Here is an 18,556-nt window from a genome sequence, read left to right on the forward strand (position 1 = left end):
CTCGACTCTTCTGTAGTTACATCGTGTACTAAGACCGACGGAAAATGAAAAGTTGTGATTTTCTAGGCCGATTTGGCTAGGAACTATACTCCCATTCCGGCGTAATAATCAAGGAACTTTGCTGCCGTACCATGAGTGCAGCAGGTGCAATGATATTACGCAGCGCCTCTCACAAATGTCTCCATGGTTTCAAGGCACGCCGGAATGAGAATATAGTTTCTAGCCAAATCGGCCTGGAAAATCGCAACTTTTCATTTTCCGTCGGTCTTAGGATGGATCCGAAAACGGTAAAACTCAACTATTTAACTCTAGGGAAGTTGGAAAATGAGCCTATTTTTTTTTTTTTTTAAAGTGGAGTGTTCCTTTAATGCATGCATGAACACCCATAGTTCATAATATGAAATATAAGACAAGATCACATATCAAGTCGAACGATACTGTTCATATCATGTACAGCTTGTTGTACTTCAACTCCAGCTATAAAACTTGTCCCGGTATTTATTTTATGTACCAAATTATGTTCCATCTCTAGAGTCTTCAGAGCTTCTTCTCTACTCAGGTAAGTACTTTTTGTTCTCCCAAGGAAATGGGTACTCGGGTGCCTGGTTGAAGTGACCCATGAGGAAGATGGCCACTGTTCCAAGAGAGAATAGCGTGATGGCTGCCCAGAAACAAAGCTTGTCAATCATCTTTCCAATCAGCACCCAACTCTCCATCTCCTGAGAAAAAATGAGGATCAACATTAGGAAAAACAAGATGAATGAGGAAAACAGTGTGTGGATGGAGACGACTGCACTTTGGAGGTTTATAAAAGTGTTCTTTTGCTAGGACACAAACACACACTTACAGATCCGATGTCATTCTGCTGCTTAGTGGATTCAGCAATGAAGTTACAGGCATCCACACACTCTTTTATTTCTGGTGCTGTCTTTGCTAGACTCTTGTAGAGGTTTGCCGTACTGCTCACATCAATTTCATCCACTAGAGGGAGACATACACAAACACATTAGAAACTACAATGAAATTAAAAGTTTTGTCACACTACACCACTAATTCTTAAAATCAGCATGAAAGAGAGGTTGCAATAGTCTTTTCTTCCCTATTCTGATGTACATTCGAGTGTTTCTGGAATGAGAAAAAAATGTTGGACTGGATTTCATCCCCGGGAACCAATTGGATGGATATGAATGCCAGTTTACAGTCAGTGTTGTGGAGATGATTAGAAACAGGTTGATGGTAAAACCTGCTGGGCATCACTGCCTGATGCAACTCCGCCAGTGCCAAAGTGGCGGAGTTTTAGTTTACAGTTAGTTGTGGAGGATATTTAGTCCCACCTTCCGCCGAGGCATACATCATTAAGAGAACAAATGCTTTCGAGGGGGAGGGGAGATTAGCGTTGTTGATTAAAGATTACAAGTGCACATTCATTTTTTTTTTTTTTTTTTTTTTTTTATGAAATCAAAGTTTTATGGAACATTGCAGTGTTTATTATAAATGATTTATTATGTTTATTATAAATTATGCCTCATAATCTTTACTCAAAATAACTTCCCCTCCCTCTTGTAACGAAATCTCTTCTCTTATGACGTGTTTACTGCCGCAAGGGCGGGACAACCTGTCACTCGCATGAGATCACAGCAACAGCAAACCACAATCATCCAATCAATTCCCAATGCACAAGATCAAGTCCCGCTCTATTTTTTATTTTTTTGTTCAAGAAGACGTTTCACTTGGATATACATCACAATGGGCAATAAAAGACTATCGCAACTTCTGTTTAATTCCGACTGACCACATGTATGCATCTGTTGTTCACGATATTCTTATATAATAATCTTATCAATGCTTTAGGTAAGTGAATGTTTGAATTTGTGTTACCAATTGAGCGCATGAGTCCATGTCTCTCTCTTTGTTTATCAAACATCATCTCACTGCGTGGCTGTTTCAAAACATATTCCTCTGCCCTCTGCATCAGCCCAAATGAACTGCGGCGCCTCTCCCTCATTTCATACGTCACACCACCACCTGGCTCCTCCTCATCCACAAATGATGCCATGCCAAGGAAACGAGGGACCACCACGAGGAAAATCTAATAAATATATATATTTAATAAGATAAGTACAGTAAAAGAAGGACTACAGATTCAGTGATAATAGGAAATATGATATATTTAAGACAAAACACACATAAACGCACATGTTTGATGGTCTGTGACATGTTGTGTGTACTAGGACTGCGGAGGGAGAAGTTGAGGACAATAATGCAGTTGGTCACAATCAATGTGGTCATACACATGACGAAGATTAGATACCTAAAACAAAGCGAGAAAGAGTGAAATTAGATGATAAGACTGATAAAAGATGGTTTAAAAAATTAAACTGTCTGCACACTGACACTCACTTGCCAATAAGAGGCACGGAAAGTGACGTTTCTGGAATCTTCTGAGCAATTAGGAAGAGAAACACAGTCTGAGCCAACAGTACAGAAATGGACACGGTCAACTTCTGCCCTCCAGCTAAAAGACAGAAAGAAAGGAAAACAGTGTACAGGGACAGACAGAGTGCAAAAGAGAAATGACAGACAGAGGGAGTACCAACACTGTAAGATCTTAATATTTTGAGGCATACTGTACATTAACCTCAGAATATCTGCACATGCAAACACCTTTTGCAGGTAGAAAAAAGGCCAGAACAACCAGTGAGGAGATGAGAGAGCAGGGCAGGATGATGTTGATGATGTAGAAGAGTGGTTTCCGCTGGATGATGAGATTGAAATACACCTCCTGGTACTCCAGGTCATCAGGGGAGTAACGCTGGTCTGTCAGCTTACGGGCGGGCCGGTGCTTGATTGCCCACTCCCCGTTTTCTGCAGTGAAATATTACAATTTCAAATAACTCTCAGCATTATGGACTTTTAGTTTCCCTTCACTAGTTTGTCTTCCTTGACCTAGTTTCTCAGTTCGTTTGATTAGATATTTTATTTATCTGTTCTCTTTGTTTGTACCATGCATTTAAATCCTGAGTAGTTCTGCCATAGTCTCTGTCCATTCTCATCAGTGTTAAGTTGGTTGTTTTACATTTTCCTGGGTATTCCTTTAAGTGAGTTCTGAATTAAAGGCTGTATCTGTTATTTCCTGACAATAACTGTTTTCTATTTGAATATATTTATTAGGGATAAATATCGAGCACCGATGGTGTGAGGACCCTATTGTAATTGCTCGGTCAATTCTTCTTCTTCTCCGAAATGAATCGCATTTTTGAGGGCCTAAACATGCTCGAAAACTCAACTTTGCACACTCGTCAGAAGTGGTAAAAAATGTACGTCTGATATGGATTTCAGAATTAGGTATGGCAAAATGGCTCGATAGCACCACCTACAAAATTTCAAATAAGCGCCCTTCGCGCTACGTTTCACGTACAAGTATGAAATTCGGTAGACACGTGTAACATCTCAATACCTACAAAAAAGTCCTTTGGTCCAAAATCTGAAAACCCAACAAAAAGTGAGATATTTTGAATTTTGTCTGCAAAATGTTTGCAGTTTTTGCCATTTCCAGACATTGTATTTTAACAAACTCCTCCTAGAGCTTTGATCAGATCATCATCATATTTGGTCAGTCTAATCTAAAGGCCTTTGCAAAGTAAAATTTTTTTTGCAAAAAAAAGTTTTCGTTTAATTGTGTCTGTGGCGGCTTGACAAAGTCTGATGTTTCGCCATGAAAGAGGAAGCTGTTGTCAGGCATACAATGTCCGATCTGCCCTAGACTTCACATGTGTGATAAGAGTCTTGCCCTGAACATATATATGCAAATATTATGTTAGTCACAATGAAACACATTCACATTTAAATATGCCATAAAGTACCAAACATGCTAGAAACACGTTAAATCATGCAACACTTGGCTAAGTGCTAATGTAGGCGATTAACGCCACAAAAAAGGAAGCTGTTGTACATGTTTGGGAAGAGTCCTGCCCTGAACACATCTACATGACAGTATTCAATTACAGTAATAGTGCCACCCACTGGCAATAGGAAGTGATGTGTTTAACACTGTGATGCACTACTAGCAACATCCTAATACTAAAATATGCAATTGAGGGCTAAACATGCTTCAAACATTCTAAAACATGCAAGCGACACTTAGCTGAGTGTTAAAGCATGCTATTATTGTGAACAGGAAACAGGAAGTTGTTGTAACTCAAGCATACAATGTCCAATCTGCCTCAAACTTCACATGTTTGATAACTGTCCTGGCCTGAAGACATCTACATGCCAAAATTTAGTTATAGTCATATCGCCACCAGCTGGTAGCAGGAAGTGTGGCAAATAGAAATGACTTATGTAGTCCTCCTATATTTATATAAGTAAATGCATATTGCCCATCATGCTCTGTTTCCTAAAGCCACCGGGTGGTGGTGCGAGGGCCCTTTCATCACTGCTTGCAGCTTTAATTTAAAATGTAATGTATTCCTGTGATGGCAAAGCTCAATTTTCAGCAGCCATTACTCTAGTCTTCAGTGTCACATGATCCTTCAGAAATCATTCTGATATACTGATTTGGTGCTTAAGAAACCTTATTCTTATTATCAATGGTGAAAACTGTTTTGTTAATATTTTTAAATATTTGTTTAATATTTTTGTGGAAACTGGGATACATTTTTGCAGGATTCTTTGATGAATAGAAAGTTAAAAACAGCATTTATTTGAAATAAAAATATTTAGTAATATTAGAATTGTCTGTACTGTCACTTGTGTTTAAATTAAGCCTGTCATTAAATTAAGTATTAAGTATTAATAAATTAAGTACTAATGTCTTTAAAAAAATCTTTGTGACCCCAAAGTGTGTTTTTTAGTGTGAGTGTGTGTGTGTCTGTTTAATAGTAAATTGTCCACATGGCACCTGTGAAGGCCTCAGGGTCGATGTCCACCCACTCAATAGGCTTCCCTGTTTCTGCATCTTCTGCCAATACCATATCAATTTCATTTGCACTGTATGTCTGAGACCTGCAGATGTAAAATAAAATAAAATTTAAAATATATACATGCTAACTTTAAAACCAAAATTAAAACAAATTGTCATGAATCTCTATGAACCCATGAGACATGCATTTAAACACAAATCTCACTCTATGCCAACCTGAAGACTAGTGTGCAGTTCTGCCAGTCGAAAGGGAAGTAGGTGATCTCAATGGCACAGGTACTGCGGTAGATGGCAGGGGGAAGCCAGTACATGGAGCCATCACTCGAAATCAGCACATTGGCGTAGTATGCCACATCAAACTTGCCGTCAATGCTGTGAAGAGAATAGAAAATAGGTCATTACTCAAGTGACAGACAGAAAATAATGGAAAACTTACTCTTTTACTAACTCACTTGTTTTCCAAAACTATATCTGGTAGCCACACAGTGTTGTATGGCACACGGATCAGATCAATGCCATGATATTCAGATGTATTCCATGCAAGACGGTAATCATGCCATTGCTAAAGAGCAGAAACGTGAAAGAAGAAAAGCAGGAATTAGCGGGACATAGAACAGAAAAAAGAAACTGTAAAGTGCAGACAGACGCATGTACCGCATTATAAAATATTTTAGATAATAACTGTAAACAACTGAATGAGCAAAAACAGGACAGAGAACATTTTTCAGAAAAAAGGATGAAGTAAATATGGAGATGATGCAGAGGAATAAGAAAAAGCTATTTACTGTATCTAAATATTTTACATATTGAAATGTAGTATGATTAAGATAAACAGTTATAAAGATGAATTATTTCTTTGAAGCATCTTGAGGGCCTTTCACACAAAACAAGTTTTTGCATCCTACTGCAATGCTTTTCTATTGTTTTTCTATGTAAAAATACACAAAACAGATTCCTTTAAATGTTATTCTCATGCATGAGTGGCACGTTTGTAGAATGCCATGCCAAGTTTAACTTTTTTAAAAAGCTCAACTTTTAAAAAATGCTATTTTTTTTTAACACTGTGTATCACATTTTTAAAGTCTGTATGAAATGGAAATTCACCTATTCTAAATGCATGTTATTAATCTTATGTATATAGATTCATCTGTTTATACTTTTTTAGCACATCATTTTTAATCAAAATGTCATAACTGAGTGTTCCAGAGAAAAGTCTCTTGTGATGTATGATTTCTATAATAATTTAAATCTGCTTAAACCCCACCTCTTTCTAACAATCAACTGCAAGCTCTAATTCAGAACTGTCCTCACTGAACTTCTCATTCAGAAGAGTATGTTTCCCCACATTGTTTTCATTTTTGATCATCTGTTTCACTTGGATATATGAAAAGATGTTGTTACTTCTGTTACAATGTGACTTTAAATGTAAAAACACGTTTTGCGTGAGCGGCCCCTAGGAGGTTCCATAAGATACTTACAATCTCAATCCAAACATTTGTAGTGAGAGTCTCCTCTTTTTCATTCTGTTCAGGGAAGTAAATTTTCCAAATGTAAATAAATTACAGCTATTACATTGTGCACAGTCCCTATTGAATAAATTATTAAATTAACTAAAAAAACAAACAAAAAAATCTAATTATTACAGAAATATTATATAATATAGTAGCAATGACGTACATACAAATTTCTAAAACAAATTTTATGTTATTTGTTATATTTCAGCTTACATTTATTTTTTCTGCTAGTTATGCATAACATTTAGATAACCAATATAATGTAATGATATGTACAGGTGCTGGTCATATAATTAGAATATCATCAAAAAGTTGATTTATTTCACTAATTCCATTCAAAAAGTGAAACTTGTATATTATATTCATTCATTACACACAAACTGATATATTTCACATTTTTATTTCTTTTAATTTTGATGATTATAACTGACAACTAAGGAAAATCCCAAATTCAGTATCTCAGAAAATTGGAATATTGTGAAAAGGTTCAATATTGAAGACACCTGGTGCCACACTCTAATCAGCTAATTAACTCAAAACACCTGCAAAGGCCTTTAAATGGTCTCTCAGTCTAGTTCTGTAGGCTACACAATCATGGGGAAGACTGCTGACTTGACAGTTGTCCAAAAGACGACCACTGACACCTTGCACAAGGAGGGCAAGACACAAAAGGTCATTGCAAAAGAGGCTGGCTGTTCACAGAGCTCTGTGTCCAAGCACATTAATAGAGAGGCGAAGGGAAGGAAAAGATGTGGTAGAAAAAAGTGTACAAGCAACAGGGATAACCGCACCCTGGAGAGGATTGTGAAACAAAACCCATTCAAAAATGTGGGGGAGATTCACAAAGAGTGGACTGCAGCTTCAAGAACCACTACGCACAGACGTATGCAAGACATGGGTTTCAGCTGTCGCATTCCTTGTGTCAAGCCACTCTTGAACAACAGACAGCGTCAGAAGCGTCTCGTCTGGGCTAAAGACAAAAAGGACTGGACTGCTGCTGAGTGGTCCAAAGTTATGTTCTCTGATGAAAGTAAATTTTGCATTTCCTTTGGAAATCAGGGTGCCAGAGTCTGGAGGAAGAGAGGAGAGGCACACAATCCACGTTGCTTGAGGTCCAGTGTAAAGTTTCCACAGTCAGTGATGGTTTGGGGTGCCATGTCATCTGCTGGTGTTGGTCCACTGTGTTTTCTGAGGTCCAAGGTCAACGCAGCCGTATACCAGGAAGTTTTAGAGCACTTCATACTTCCTGCTGCTGACCAACTATATGGAGATGCAGATTTCATTTTCCAACAGGACTTGGCACCTGCACACAGTGCCAAAGCTACCAGTACCTGGTTTAAGGACCATGGTATCCCTGTTCTTAATTGGCCAGCAAACTCACCTGACCTTAACACCATAGAAAATCTATGGGGTATTGTGAAGAGGAAGGTGCGATATGCCAGACCCAACAATGCAGAAGAGCTGAAGGCCACTGTCAGAGCAACCTGGGATCTCATAACACCTGAGCAGTGCCACAGACTGATCGACTCGATGCCAGGCCACATTGCTGCAGTAATTCAGGCAAAAGGAGCCCCAACTAAGTATTGAGTGCTGTACATGCTCATACTTTTCATGTCCATACTTTTCAGTTGGCCAAGATTTCTAAAAATCCTTTCTTTGTATTGGTCTTAAGTAATATTCTAATTTTCTGAGATACTGAATTTGGGATTTTCCTTAGTTGTCAGTTATAATCATCAAAATTAAAAGAAATAAACATCTGAAATATATCAGTCTGTGTGTAATGAATGAATATAATATACAAGTTTCACTTTTTGAATGGAATTAGTGAAATAAATCAACTTTTTGATGATATTCTAATTATATGACCAGCACCTGTATGTTTGTTTACTAAAAACTCACAACACTTGTTACTGTTGGCAGGGAGATTAGTTACCAAAGAGATGAGGTTGGTGAGGGTTAACTTGACCTGAACCTTCACTTTTTCATCAATGTTTCTTGCTGGTCGAATATTTTTATTGTAGTTCTTAAACTTATCTGCAATCAACTGCCTCTCCTCATTTCCACTGACTGCAAAGTAAAAGAATGAAAGACAGAAATTAGCTTACTAACAAACACATTGTTGGTCGACAAATGAAATAAATTAAAGTGTGAAAATTGAGAGTTTATACATTTTATTACTAAAAGTCCAGAGGGCCTATAGTTGAAGAAATGGCCATTACAAGCACCACATCCATTTAACATTTTATATATATATATATATATATATATATATATATATATATATATATATATATATATATATATATATATATATATATATATATAATGCTTCTTCAATGTTTGTGAACCCTTTAAAATCTTCTATATTTCTGCTAAAATATGACCCAAAACATTATCAGATGTTCACAAAAGTCCTAAAAGTAGACAAAGAGAACCCAATCAAACAAATGAGACAAAAATAAATACTTTGTCAATTATTTATTGAGAAAAAAGATTTGGAGTGAATATTGTGCCATAATTAAACAAATCCAGCATTTTGCAAACAAACACGATCTGCTTTGCAAAGGAAAACTCGACTCGCAAATAAACAGAAAGTGATGTGCAAATACAAAGGTCAGTTTGAGTGAAAAAGCAGAGGAGTAACAAATATATGTATTGTGTTTTACAAATAATGTAAAGTAAAAAAAATAAATGAACCTACATCATATTTCACAAATAAAAACAAACCATCCTACAAATGGCATGTAACCTTTGAACAAATACCAAATCTAGTGCATACAAACGCACACCTGTCTGTTACAATTGTAAGACATTTGCCTTTTTATGAGATCTTTTGGCTTGATTTTCTCATAAATGTGTGCAGGCAGATTTTCTCACAAATGCAGTTGAGCAACTTCCTCTTCCAAAACAGCAGATGGCACTTTGCTATGGGTCAATTTACACTATTCTCCCGAGAGAAGCCCCAAAACATATTTATAATAATAATAAACTTTATTTTATAGTGTCTTTAAAAGTTGCATCTCAAAGCGCTTTACAAGAACATATAAATAAAATACAATAGGGGAAATAAAAGATATAATCAGTGGCGTGCAGTGGTGTTCTGAAATGAGGCACATTTTTTATTTTTTATGAATCAAATGTAAATTCATGTGCATTACTCTTAATGTTGACACATCTTCCTTGTTAAATGAACATTACATTACATCAAAAAAAAAAAAAGAAACCAAATACAATTCTATTTTGTAATTTTACATTAACAATGTAATGTTATCAAAACCAAGTCAGTCTCATCAAGTTAGTGTTTTAAGCATTTCTACATTCATTCCAAAATAATAACTAAAGGCTGTAACAATTTAAACAATAAATTTTATTTGTGTATTGATGTTTTCCTTTTTAATAGACAATTTAGGCTATTTTGGATCATCAGTCATACTCCATAAACACCATCTGATGTATTTTTACACGAAGATGTATTTTTAATTTCACCAAGCTGATTGCACTAAAAAACCCCACAGTCATCATGCTTTCAGTTCATTTCAAGTTTGATTGTGACGTGACATAAAGCGGTGATATCTAACTGGGTGATCTGTTTACTTACTTTTCAATTACTTTCTTCCCATTGACGCCATTATATGTTCATTCAAATTACATCCAATGGAGACATTGTCTCCTCTCACATGACTTTCCCCCATTCATTCTCAATTACCCCCCACAAAACCCACCGCACCGGTCTAATGGTTTTCTATGAGTGGAATTTTGCTTGGGGATGTCGCTGTTGGGCAGTGTTCCTTTAGAAATACGAGTGACTCGCACTCTTTTTAATGTCATAATTTGTAATATTTGTGTTGTTTTATATGTAATATGGAGTAATTTCTCATCCTATTTTTTTGAGAAGGCACTGCCTCCCTTGCCTCCTCGGAGGAAACGCCCCTGATATATAGATAGATAGAGATATAGAGATATAGATATACATATGTATATAACACAGCACCTTAACACAGAGACCTCAATACTTGATACACAATGACGGTAACATGTGATGGATCGTTTTTGAGTGTGAATGTGCCATTTTGAGTCGAAAATGGACTCCAAATGTCACAAAATGGCAAGTTACTAAACATAACCACAAAAGCAATGATAAAACAGTGTAAGTACAACTAGAAAACAGCGAAAAATCGACCTCATTAATTATTCAAGGAAAAAGTTGAGTAGTTTTACTTAATTTTATAATGTTGATTTACACTTTAATTTCTAAAAAGCTTAAATTGAGTACTAATATAAAATTTACTTACTTTTTAAATTCTTGCCTGAACTAACTTTTTCATGTAAAAATTACATTTGTTTTTTTCTGTAGTATTTACTATACCATAAAATATATATATATATATATATATATATATATATATATATATATATATATATATATATATTTTTTTTTTTTTTACAGTGTATGAAGTAGGAAAATATCTAACTGTATATTGTGTCACTTTGAACATCCAATTACCGGTTTATTTGTGGCCAAATAAGATCCTTAGCTCATACATCTCTTTAATTTGTGCCGTCCTAAATGCCTTACGCACTTTTGTAGTAAACTGATCTCTTGAATTTACTTTTGTGCAAACACGATTTTTAATTTTAACTAAGGGTTTTACCAGAGTGTGGAATGCTTTTTAACAACCTCAAACTTTGATGAATGTGCAGGTTTCAGTGCAATAGTCAGATGTGATCCAGTTGTAATAGTTTTAAGTGTAAAACAGCATGGCTTACTTTTCATGTGATCCTTCATCATAGATAACTGGAAATGTGCACTAAACGAAATATCAATTTAGTCAAACACTCTCAAACAGAAGGACTATCACTTAAATCCTTAATTTTCATTAATTCCTATAAACACTGAACGTTGTCAGCTCTCAAAGAGTCTTCACCTAAAAACATACAGTCCAACAAACAAAATATGAATAGTATCATCTGCTATCTGAACAACATGACTAAAAAATTATCATTTACAAAACCATATTGACACACTTTAACAATTGCTCACAAATGGATTTGTGTATTTACTGTATTATAAACAGCATCACAGTGGTGTGACAAAATATGCCGGCGTGTAGGCAACAAATACGATTTTAGCACAACTGTTTAAGCACATTCAAAGTAGGAGAATATGAATGTTCCAGTTTATTTGGGGGCAGAGAAGATCCTTAGCTCATACATCATGGGGTGGATGTTGAAGTGTTAGTTGAAATGTATTAGTAAATAACAAATAAAAATCTTTAAAGCAACATGAAACCATAATATTCATATTGAAAATATTGTATAACATGTTGAAGTACACTCGCAGTTTGACTTCCATAATATTTTCTCTTAGTATGAAGCTTTGTCTAGAGCACCTAACTCAAAGTTGAAGTGTTCTGGGTGAGAGCTCACAAAGATGACACCAAAATGAGCTTTCTTGAGCACTGCATGTTTGAACTATGCCTGTAGTGATCAACATTTTAGGCCTGAAAAGTACAAAATAAAAGTAAAAAACAAAACAACTATAGGCCTGTAGCTAACTGGGAAAAATAACTGTTGGGGGTAAATGAAACAATCTTTTTGTTTTGTTTCAGTAAAATAACAGTACTTGATAAACTAAAAGTTGCAGTAATGTTATCGTTTTCATCAATTTCTTGTAGAGAAAACCTACGTTATATATAGGTTTACAATGCCAAACAAAGTTCAAAATGCTCTCCCAGATTCACCAGAGCTGTTGTAAAACACCCCGAAACAACCTTAGATGTCTTACAGCCTTTGAAGAGCTAATATCCATGCGTTACTGATTCTACGTCCCGACCAGACATCCTTTCTCATTATCTAACAGATACAATCACTCGCGATTGTCGTAAAAGTTTAGACGTTCAACTGTGTGTGTGTGTGTGTGTGTGTTGTTGTTGTGGAGGGGGGAGAGCCTTGAAAGGATCTAAGAGTAAATATAACTAAATTAACTAAAATGAACAAAAATCATATTTTTAAATGTTATTTCATTAGGCTATTTTGTTTGTTGTGTGTAGGCTATGTCTTTCCTTTGGATGCACATGCCGCTTTACACACTATCCTCTTTCAAACGTTTATCGTTTGCGAGTGATGACGTCTCAAACGGGACAGATTGAGCTACTGTTAAATGTTCAAAACAGGAAAACTTCTTGTTGGACATATTTTAACCACTGTTGCATGTTATGTTTAATGCTTTATGCATTGTAAAGGTCACTTTGATCATTCACGGTAATTTGAGTTAGAATGACAACTGCGCATGTGCATAGAGAGTGTGTCTGTAAGAGACATAGCAGGTGAGCAGCAAAAGAGATAACTGCATCTCTTTGTTTAATTTTCCTCTTTTATTTGTGACCCGAGTTGAATGTTTATATACTTTTTCTCACTCAGTCCTCCATGTATGTGGACGAGTGTAATGGTGTTTAAGTTTAGCTATATTAGCCTTTTAAACCATGGGGAGTGGGGAAATTACGACAGCTCTCTCTCTCTCTCATGCATCTTTTCATTCGGTACAATAATGTTTTTCTCTCTGGACTAAGGAACATTTTAAAGGTGCCCTAGAACACTATTTCACAAGATGTAATATAAGTCTCTGGTGTCCCCAGAATATGTCTGTAAAATATATATGTAAAAATACCCCATAGATTTTTTATTATACCATGTTTTAACTGCCTATTTTGGGGTGGGATTAAAAATTTGATTTGGTGTGTGTACACCTTTAAATGCTCCCCGCCCCCAAGCTTGCGACTGCATTAAACATTGCATAAACAATACTGAAGTTCACAATATAACTCTCAAAATGGATCTTTACAAACTGTTTGTGATGCAGCATATCAGATCACGCAAGTATGGCATATTGTGGATGTTTACATTTGATTCTGAATGAGTTTGATAATGCTGCATGGCTAAAGCTACACTGTTGGAGAGATATATAAAGAATGCAGATGCGTTTATGAATTATACAGACTACAAGCATTTTCGGGTTAAAAATGAAAGTAACGACATGGCTCTGATCTCCGTGAATACAATAAGAAACGATGGTAACTTTAACCACATTTAACAGTACATTAGCAACATGCTAACAAAACATTTAGAAAGACAATTTACAAATATCACAAAATATATCATGAACAGTTATTATCGATCCACCATTTTCGCTATTGTCATTTCTTGCTTTCCTCACAATACCTGCATAACTTCTGATGATTCGGCTCTGCAGTTCCACAATGTTAATACTGGCTTGTCTAATGCCTTGAACATAGGCTGGCATATGTAAAAGTTGGGGGCGTACATATTAATGATCCCGACTGTTGCGTCACAGTCTGTGTTATGTTGAGATTCGCCTGTTTTTCCGTGGTGTTTTTCACGCACAAGATTTACATATGAAGGAGGAAACAATGGTGTTTGAGACTCACTGTATGTCATTTCCATGTACAGAACTCTAATTATTCAACTATGCCAAGGTAAATTCAATTTTCAATTCTAGGGCACCTTTAACTTTGCGTTACAGCATGTTTGAAACATTGTTTTAGAAAAACATTTTACCTCTTCTGAGATTGTTTAACATCATGTGAAAAACTTAACCGTTTTGGCTTTTTTGTTGTTGTTGTTGTTTTTAAGATTTTTAATGTTGTTTGTGGGGGGAAAACACTCTTCAAATGTATTTGTGAAAAGGGTAATCAATCAATCATTTTTGACAGATGGTGGCCTATATATCTCTCTAACAGGTGAGTATGATGATTTCTGAAGGATCATGTGACACTGAAGACTAGAGTAATGATGCTGAAAATTCAGCTTTGATCACAGGAATAAATTACATTTTGAAATAAACAGTTAATTTAAATTCTAATAATATTTCACAGTATTACTGTCTCACAGCCTTGGTAAGATTAAGAGACTACTTTCAAAAACATTAAAAAAACCTTAATGTTTACAAACCTTAACCGGTACTGTACATGCAGTGAAAATAATCAATGTAAGCGCTGCATGAACCAAATTTGTGTGGCTATTAATATGTTTAAATGAAAACGAAAAAAGGCAGATTGGTGATTTATAAGATGTTTTGTATTACATGTTGCTGGCAGTTATACAGAGATAACCGGAGTAGCCAGAGTGAGCCAAGTGATGTTATTAAGATTGCTGCTTTTGCATTTTGCAGATAATGCAGAATTACTGAACTTTGCATACTTGGTATAGAGAAATGCTCAACTCACCTGTTCCCCGCTCATTTTTGTCAGCTGTAAACTCCTTGTAAACTTATTTTTTCAGGCTATACGTGATTATTTTAGTTTTATATATAATTATATATGTCTTCAAATGTGTTTTGATGTATGTTTCTATCTGTCACCAGTTCAATGGAGCCATGCCCACACTCCCACCACTGAGAGTGAATTTCTGGCATGCACCATAGACTATTATTTTGATTTTGGAGAGGATCCCCTACCCCCTGCAATCCTTCCTGAGCCTGTCTACTCTATTTTGGATGAGCTGGTCCCGCCCAGCCTCCCTCTTCCTCCTCCTCTCCATTCATCTACCCAGAATTTTTTGTTTTTCTCCAGTCCCTCTGTTCATCATCAGTCCCTTCTCCAACCCTCAGCCATGCCTGTTACACAGCCTTCGCTGTCTCCCATCACTTCCTCAGTTCCGCATCAGCCTCCTCTCAGTGGCGCGGCTACACCTGGGGCCTGCTGTGAGCCAGCTTCTTCTGGCTGTGGAGATCCTGTTGTGCCAGCCCGGCCCATCGTCCTGACTCCTCCGCCTTCGCTCCTTCCTCCCTCAACTTCAACAGCTACCATCGAGCTTTCAGCTCCGCCGGACTCCCTCGGACCATCGACTCCACCTGGCTCAGACATCGGCATCACATCGGCACGAACTTGTGGTTCGTTGCTCTCCGGCCCTCCACCCCTACTGCTCCATTTGGCTCCGCCTTCCCTCAAGCTCCGCCTCTGCCCTCAGTCATTCCAGCTCCACCTCAGCCCTCCGGTACCCTGCTTCCGTCTGCGACTCCGTTGCGGACTCAGAGACCTTCTGCATCACTCTGCTCCTTCGGCTCTCTGTCTGCGCCCATGGCTCCTCCCTCCAGCAACGCCGCCAGGGGATGCCATCCTGGCCGTGGCCTGGAGCAACATCAGGACATTCCTGCTCCATCACCATCTGCACCTCCCTGGACTTCCCTCTGTTCCAGCCCTCTCCCGGACTACCGTCCTCCACAGAAACCTTCTCCATCCATCTGCCGGCGCAAGGACGCACCTTTCCGGGAGGGGGCGTTATGTCACTAGTTCACCCTGTTTGGACTTCTGTTTTGCACCATTTCCCGCCACTAGTCTGTCACCATAGTGGCTGATCACTATCATAATCACTGCCAGCTGTGTAGCGTTATCACCTCATTTGTCTGTGTATATAAGTCATGTGTTTTCAGTTCCCCTTTGTCAGGTATCGTCTATGTATGGTTGTGTTTCATTGTTTGCCTGTGTGGATTTACTTGCCTGTGGATTTATTAAAGACTGTTGGACCCTTCATCTTCTTCTTCATGCGTGTACTTACAACCAAGTGTGACACTATCTTTTATTTCCCTTATTCCATTGTATTTTAATTGTATGGTCTTGTAAAGCGCTTTGAGATGCAACTTTTAAAAGGTGCTATAAAATAAAGTTTATTATTATCATTATTATTATAAATGCATGTTTTGGGACTTCTCTCCGGAGACTAGCGTAAATTGACACATAGCAAAGTGCCATCTTTGGCGCCATTTCTTTGTTTAATTATGGAATAAAAAGATCCCGTATTACATATCTGTGAGTGGAAAAAGTATATAAGGGTTTTGGATTTCTGAGTACCTCAGAAAAAGAGTTGTTATTCCTCATCAGACTGGAAAAGTTTATAAAACCATCTCTAAAGAGTTTGGACTCCACAAATCCACAGTCAGACAGACTGTGTACAAATGGAGGAAACTAACATCCTCAGGAGTGGTCGACCAACAAAGATCACTTTAAAAGCAAGACATGTAATAGTCCAAGAAGTCACAAAGGATCCCAGGGTAACTTCTAAGCAACTAAAGGCCTCTCTCACATTGATGATGTTAATGTTCATGAGTACACCATTAGGAGAACACTGAACAATGGTGTGCATGGCAGAGTTGCAAGGAGAAAGACACTGCTTTCCAAAAAAACATTGCTGCTTGTCTGCATTTTGCTAAAGATCATGTGGACATGCCAAATAGTTATTGGGAAAAAAATTGTGGATGGATGAGACAAAAATAGAACTTTTTGGTTTAAATGAGAAGCGTTAGCCCGTTTGGAGAAATAAAACACTGTATTCCAGCATAAGAACCTTATATATGTGAAACATGGTGGTGGTAGTATCATGGTTTGGGACTGTTTTACTGCATCTAGGCCAGGATGAATTGGCATTATTGATGGAACAATTAATTCTGAATTATACTAGCAAATTCTAAAGGAAAATGTCAGGACATCTGTCAGTGAACTGAAGCGCAAGACAAAGTGAGTCATGCAGCAAGACAACGAGCCCAAGCAAACAAGTCGTTCTACCAAAAAATTGTTAAAGCAGAACAAAGTTAATGTTTTGGAATGGCCAAGTCAAAGTCCAGACCTTAATCCAATTGAAATGTTGTGGAAGGACTTAAAGCAAGCTGTTCATGTGAGGAAACCCACCAACATCCCAGAGTTGAAGCTGTTCTGTACTGAGGAATGGATTCAAATTCCTTCAAGCCAGACTGTTCATCAGTTACCGGAAACATTAAGTTGCCGTTATTGCTGGGTCACACCAGATACTGAAAGCAAGAATTCACAAACTTTTGCCACTCACAGATATGTAATATTGGGAAATTTTTCTCAATAAATAATTGACAAAGTATATATTTTTGGCTCATTTGTTTGATTGGCTTATCTTTGTCTACTTTTAGAACATCTGATGATGTTTTGGGTCATATTTTTGCAGAAATATAGAAAATTCTATAAAGGTTCACAAACATTCAAGCAGCACTGTATATATTTAGATTTCCTAGGAAGATTGATCAATTATACTGCAGTTTGCAAAAGATTTCACTTTTAATAGCTTATGTGTGTTCCAAGACTACAAATCATAACAAAATATTCATAATAGGCTATACATTAGCCATTTAATTTTTCACTGACTCAGCACTGTGAATCCCATACAGTACAATAGCTTATACTGCAGTAACCCCTAAACACAATGTTAATGTTTGTAACAGATATATATCAAAAGTTTATAGCCTATTAAAATACCCACAAGATAGAAAGGACATTTAGAAAATATTAAGCACTTTTCCATGTCTGCGGTCACAGTGCAGTGGTAACGTTAGTGTGATAACGACGGACAGCCAAGTCAGTCACTCAGTTTTGAAGTACACAACAGCACGTACCTTGTAATACAGTGACCACGAGCGCAAACGCAATTACACACGTCCTGCCGAACCGGTCAGTCATGGTCAGCAAAACACGGTCCTAAAAGTTGGTAACAAAGAGACAGACACTTTACTTTCCAGCAGTCAGTAACCGAGCTTTCTCTTCTCTTCGGTGCTACAGCTGTCACTGCACGAGGCTCGAATTACAGCGCTCGAGCGCTTACAGCGCTCTTAAAGTCACATTCACTAATCGCCAATATCAAAATGGCTCTAATTCGCAACAATGATTCAGATTATGTGAGTTACTTTTCAAGTATTACTGTGAGTGATATCAGATATTATGAATAGAGCCAAAAACATGCTGATAGAAGGAGCATACTTCAAGTGCCAATTGCCAAGACTTCGGTTCTCTCACTTTTGCGCGTGCTCATGATGATGCTTACAGTCGTACATTTCTAGTATCACATTGGCTTAATGACGATACGTATAACGGTTATTGATAGTGTTGTTCAGCCTTGGGGAATTGTGTTTCAGAAATAAGCAATGTTAACAGGTGTACGTGTGGGAGGGGGTTTAAGGGCCATAGTGTTGATGTCGCCCATGCACTTGGGTATAAATAACCAGTGTCTGTCTGGACAGTGTGGTCTGTTCTGTATAGCACTGAAACGAAGTAAATGCAGCGGTTATAGAGCCAAGGGTGTGTTTTGT

At 37.2% G+C, this 18,556-nt stretch overlaps 1 protein-coding gene across 3 annotated transcripts; it reads right to left on the minus strand.

Moving 5' to 3' along the window:
- Positions 1-67: 67 nt before the first annotated feature.
- chrne (cholinergic receptor, nicotinic, epsilon) lies at positions 68-18,352 on the minus strand. 3 transcript variants are annotated; one of them, XM_048188126.1, is made up of 13 exons: positions 18,228-18,352; positions 17,867-17,948; positions 8,369-8,502; positions 6,400-6,444; positions 5,374-5,483; positions 5,138-5,293; positions 4,901-5,004; positions 2,665-2,865; positions 2,401-2,515; positions 2,197-2,311; positions 1,879-2,089; positions 848-981; positions 68-719 (listed from the first exon to the last, which is right to left on the minus strand). In XM_048188126.1, the coding sequence occupies exons 2-13, from the start codon at positions 17,928-17,930 to the stop codon at positions 552-554; spliced, it is 1,557 nt and encodes a 518-aa protein (XP_048044083.1). In that variant the 5' UTR covers positions 17,931-17,948; positions 18,228-18,352; the 3' UTR covers positions 68-551. The 3 variants fall into 3 exon arrangements, with proteins under 3 accessions (XP_048044083.1, XP_048044082.1, XP_048044084.1); XM_048188125.1 differs by lacking the exon at positions 18,228-18,352 and having other exon boundaries at positions 17,867-18,175; XM_048188127.1 differs by lacking the exons at positions 5,374-5,483; positions 6,400-6,444; positions 8,369-8,502; positions 18,228-18,352 and adding an exon at positions 17,136-17,254 and having other exon boundaries at positions 17,867-18,180.
- Between the last annotated feature and the right edge of the window lie 204 nt (positions 18,353-18,556).

The sequence above is a fragment of the Megalobrama amblycephala genome, linkage group LG4 (genome assembly GCF_018812025.1).
Source record: "Megalobrama amblycephala isolate DHTTF-2021 linkage group LG4, ASM1881202v1, whole genome shotgun sequence".
Taxonomy (NCBI): Eukaryota; Metazoa; Chordata; class Actinopteri; order Cypriniformes; family Xenocyprididae; genus Megalobrama; species Megalobrama amblycephala.